Source organism: Telmatherina bonti (assembly GCF_933228915.1).
Source record: "Telmatherina bonti genome assembly, chromosome: 7".
In the NCBI taxonomy this organism is placed as follows: Eukaryota; Metazoa; Chordata; class Actinopteri; order Atheriniformes; family Telmatherinidae; genus Telmatherina; species Telmatherina bonti.
Genome location: NC_136625.1, coordinates 8,447,913 through 8,453,088, shown reverse-complemented (window position 1 = coordinate 8,453,088; position 5,176 = coordinate 8,447,913). Strand labels below are relative to the sequence as shown.

General features: G+C 44.7%; 1 protein-coding gene across 1 annotated transcript; it reads right to left on the bottom strand.

The window, feature by feature from the left end:
* Window positions 1-339: 339 nt before the first annotated feature.
* LOC306758170 (tripartite motif-containing protein 16-like) lies at window positions 340-2,031 on the bottom strand (the record flags this gene model as incomplete). The annotated part of the gene is made up of 1 exon (XM_079243396.1): window positions 340-2,031. Exon 1 carries the CDS (start codon window positions 2,005-2,007, stop codon window positions 340-342), a length of 1,668 nt encoding a protein of 555 aa, XP_079099522.1. The 5' UTR covers window positions 2,008-2,031.
* Between the last annotated feature and the right edge of the window lie 3,145 nt (window positions 2,032-5,176).

Here is a 5,176-nt window from a genome sequence, read left to right as displayed (position 1 = left end):
GAAAATGATTTTTACATTTCCAAAGTGTTGAGAGTAAAATAATGTGTGATGAAGGAAGGTCTGCTGATTTCTCTGTTTGGCTCCATGAAGTGGAAGAGAAACAACAACATACAAATACATCAATACAAATATTCAACACATATTTAGAGAACAGAGAAGTTCAGATTTTCATGTGGAGAAATATTGATGGAAATAAAAATCATCATTAGCAGTGATTTCCTCCAAAAAGAAAGAAACACAAGAAAACCCAGCAAATAAAAAAAAGTCAAATAAACAAGAGAACAGCAGAGCAGAGACGTCACAACAATGAACTCTCAGCAACAAGCAGAGAAAATAACTTTACTTCACTTTACACAACTCAGCACTGGATCCAGAACCGATCCCAAGTCCAGCATAGAGCGGCTGAGTGAATGTGGTCTGGACTCTGTGGAGGAGAGTCCTGGTTTCAGAGACGCTGTAGAAGGACAGAATACCTGCTCTGTGATCCAGGTACACTCCTACTCTGGAGGACCGAGGACCTGAGATGGAGGTTCTGATCTTGTTGTAGGAAAACTCAAAACTGTCTTCGAAACAATCTAATGACCAAGATTTATCATTATATCCAAAACCACATTCATTCCCATCTCCTGCTCTGCTGATATTCTTGTATGCGACTGCTACATAAACATTTCCTCTCATTTCCACCTCCCAGTAACAACGTCCAGTCAGACTCTCTCTACTCAGAACCTGATGCCAGTCAGTGAATCTGTCTGGATGACTAGAATAAGACTGATTTTTATCCATTCTTGTCACCTTTCTGTTCTCCTCTGACAGTAAGAGACGTATGTTTGCTGTGTTTGGATCCAGTGTGATTTCACATGAACATCTTAAGAATCCATCTCTGCTCTTTGGTTCTGGTTGTGGCAGGAAAACATCTGGATCAGTGACTGTCAGTGAGATGTTTGTCCATCTGTCTGTCAGGATGTCCTGTAGTTTATCTCTGAGCTCTGACACAGCTGCTGTCACATCCTCAAAGTGTGTGAGAGGACGGATATTGATGCTGGATGAGTGTGTAGACTCACTGAGTGCTGACAGTGAGGGGTAGTTGTGTAGAAACTGGGTGTGATCCTCTGTGTGTGAGAGCTGCTTCAGCTCAGCGTCTCTCCTCTTCAGCTCAGTGATCTCCTGCTCCAGCTTCTCCTGAAGCTCTTTGACTCGCCTCACTTCAGTTTCCTGCTGGGATCTGATCTGCTGCTTCACATCAGAGCTTCTTTTCTGGATGAGACGGATCAGCTGAGTGAAGATCTTCTCATTGTCCTCCACTGTTGTATCAGCAGAGTGATTGATGGCCTCCACCTCCTGTTGAAGCAGCTTCACATCTTTCTCTCTGTCCTGGATTCTCTGCTGGATTTCTTGTCGACTCACCTCCAGCTCTCTCTGCCTCTCAGTCCTTTCTGCTGCAGCTGAGACCGTGTCGTGGCCTTTATGTTCATCCACAGAGCAGAGATAACAGATACACTTCTGATCAGTACGGCAGAACATCTTCATCACCTCATCATGACGAGAGCAGATGTTCTGCTGGAGGTTCTTGGAGGGCTCCACCAGCTGGTGTTTCTTGAATGCAGGTGATTCATAATGAGGCTGAAGGTGTTTCTCACAGTAAGAGGCCAGACAGATTAAACAGGACTTGATGGCTTTCAGTTTTCTTCCAGAGCAGACATCACAGGCCACATCTTCAGGTCCAGCATAGCAGTGATCAGCAGGAGCAGCTTGGAGTCCAGTCTTCTTCAGCTGCTCCACTAAAGCTGCTAATATGGTGCTTTTCTCCAGGACAGGTCTCGGTATGAAGGTCTTCCTGCATTGAGGGCAGCTGTAGATTCCCTTCTGATCCTCTCCATCCCAGCGGGTTTTAATACAGTCCATGCAGTAGCTGTGTCCACAGGGAATAGTCACCGGATCCTTCAGGAGATCCAGACAGATGGAACAAGAAATAGTTTCTTGGTCCATCTGATCTCGCTTCGTTGCCATTTCAGCTCTCAGTGACTGTGTGAGTTTTACTTACACTTCTCATAACATGCAGATCTGAATGGGAGGGAACAAGGAAATATTTGAACTGTAAACAAGGAGGAGTTTCATCAAGTTAAACCAGATTCCTAAACAAGTAGAACTGTGCAGGAAAGTTTGTTTCCTCGTTCTTATATAACACAAGTGAAATCTTCCTTTCTGCTCTATTTAAGCTCAGGGTTCAGTGGTTTCTATTGTTTTTAGTTATCGACAAACCATACAACAATCTTTCAGACTGTAACAGGACACAGCTGTAGCTTATCAGTAGTTTCTGGCTTTCCCTCCCAGCAGCCAATCGCTGCACAGGGAGCCACCCTATATAGGTAAGCTGGGCATTCATATCATCGATTGCCGACTAGCAGCTGGGCTACGTCATTCAGGGGATTCCTTGCTTCCGCTTCAGGTTGGTGGAAGGTAGGCTCAGCGGCAGTGCAGCGTCACACGTTTTAATTACATTTTACCCATCCTGTACTGCTCTCTGCTGTTTTCGTTTCAGAGATCGGCGCTGGGTGTTCCAAGGCTTGGTTCAGTAGCCTGGATCATTCATTGCTGTGGCAAGCTGTTGCCAGTAGCATTACTGGTTCTGAGGCATACAACGGTGTTCCAGTTTTATGGTCAGGCGGAAGCTGACATAAATATGCTGGAGCTGGATTAGTCGATGCCAAAATGCTGTCACCCGCGTTGCACTGGACGGACGCCGATCTCCTTTTACCAAGTTACGGGGAGCGTTACGGTGTATCAAACTGCTCTGGAGACCGCTGCTCTGCTCTGACGCATCTTTTCAGGTGTTCCATCGGCCGCTCTGTGTTACTGCGGCTTCAGCTTCACTTCGTTTCCTTCTCCGCCATCAACAACTCCTTCTTGGAGAAGAGGAAACGCTAACGTGGGCGCCGGATTCACCATAAGCTGGTGCAGACTGGACAGTCGAGCCGCCCATGATAGTGGGGAACGGAAGGACCTTTTTGGGACAAAGCTGATTATTTTATCTTAATATTTTTATATTGTTTAATTTTGTGTTTAAACCATTTCTGTTCTTCAGGTACTGAGACTGCAGTGGTGGATTGGTGTCCTGGTGGTGGTGCCTCCCTACTTCTTTGGTGTGGTTTTGTTTATCCTTTCATGTGTGGTGTTCTTGGGGTCCCTTCCCTAGCTTCTGGACACATCCACCCCAGTAGGTCTCAGCCCTGATTTACCTTTCTTTTTAAAGTATTTTGTAAACTTTAAATAGGAATAATATCTCTTTTTATACCCGTAACTGATGTCTCTGTGTTGAGTCGATCTCAGCGAGTCGGAAGGCATCGACATCTTGCCTGGCTGCTCCGCCGTCTGTAGACATCTTTCAATGTGTACTAGTAGCAGCAAACATATGACACAGGAGACATGCTTTCTTTGTGCTGGATACCACCCGCCATCTGCTCTCCGTCACCACACACCACTGTACTCTTTACTTGCCACGAGAAGAGGGAGAAGAGAGAGAGAGTTCGGGGAGGCTCCGCCTTTATTTATGTACCCGAACCTGGTAACAATCCGCTGCACAAACTAGTGCCCACAAATACAATGCTGTGGCAAACATCGCTCTAACACCCCCACTCGATGATGCCACTCACGTATAGTACTGTAGTACTACTTACCAAACATGTATGGCCTGAACTTTTCGATTTTAGCCCTGGTGGCAGATTTTGTAAACACATCTTCAACCATATTCTCAGTTGGACAATACACCAAAACAATATTGCCTTGCAACACATTGGACCTTATGAAATGATACTTGATGTCCACATGTTTGCTCCTTTGGCGATTAACTGGGTTCTTTGCCAGACGTATAGTCCCTTGGTTATCCTCAAACACTTTCGTTGTTTGCTCAAAGCTGTAATCCATGTCCTTGAGTAGCTGGGTGAGGTAGAGCGCTTCTTGGATTGTAGCTGCCAGCGCTACATATTCCGCTTCACAAGTCGACAATGCTACAGTTTGTTGCCTTTTTGCTTTCCACGAAACAATAGCACCATCCTGACTAAGGCTGAAACAATAGCCTGTAGTGCTCTTTCTGTCTTCAGCATCATTGGCCCAGTCGGCATCGGAATATCCCATCAGCTCTAGTTTAGTGTCACACTTGTTATAACACAATTCATAGTCCTTGGTTCCTTGTAAGTACCTGTACACATGTTTTAAAGCTGTCATGTGCTTCTCCCTAGGATCGGACACATACTGGGACAATCTACTCACAATCCAACATATATCAGGCCTTGTACAAGTCATGATGTAGATGAGGCTGCCCAACATTGCTCTGTATTTTCTTTGATCAGTTTGGTCCCCTTCCGGAATCAGATCACATTTGATTTCACAAGGTGTGGCTCTGGTTTTACACTCAGCCATGCCAAACCTTTCCAGTACTTTGTTAATGTATCTGGACTGATTTATTTTTACAGTACCCACTTTTTGAGTGAAATCTATCCCAATGAAATGAGAGAGATGCCCGAGATCTTTCATTTTAAACTTACTTTCCAGTTTCTCCTTGACCTGTCTTAGACACATCTCATTACTTGCAGCCACAACTATATCATCGACCCACACTAACAAAATCACTTTTTCATCATCAGACATTTTAGTGTAGATACAGTAGTCGGATTGACTCTGCACAAACTCATTTTCGATCAAAAACTCATGGAGCATCATGTTCCAATTCCTGCCGGACTGTTTAAGTCCATATATGGATTTGTGTAACTTACACACCAGTTTTACACCGTTCTTTGATTTAACCTGGAAACCTTCGGGTTGGTCCATGTATATTTCACAGTCAATCGGCGCATGTAAGTATGCTGCCTTAACGTCCATCTGGTTTAGCATAAGATCATGCTGTGCTGCTAGCTGCATCAGCACACGAAGTGAAGTTAGGTTAGCAGTCGGAGAAAACGTCTCAGAATAGTCAAGTCCTTCTACCTGACTGTACCCCTTTGCTACGTACCTAGCTTTATAGGTCTCATTTCCTTTATCATCTTCTTTTAGGGCATAAACCCACCTTCCCCCCACTGTCTGTCTACCCCCTGGTAACTCTACGAGTGAGAAGGTGTTGTTTTCTTTAAATGAAGCCATTTCTGCTTTCATTGCCTTCTTCCACTTGTCAGATATCGGTGAT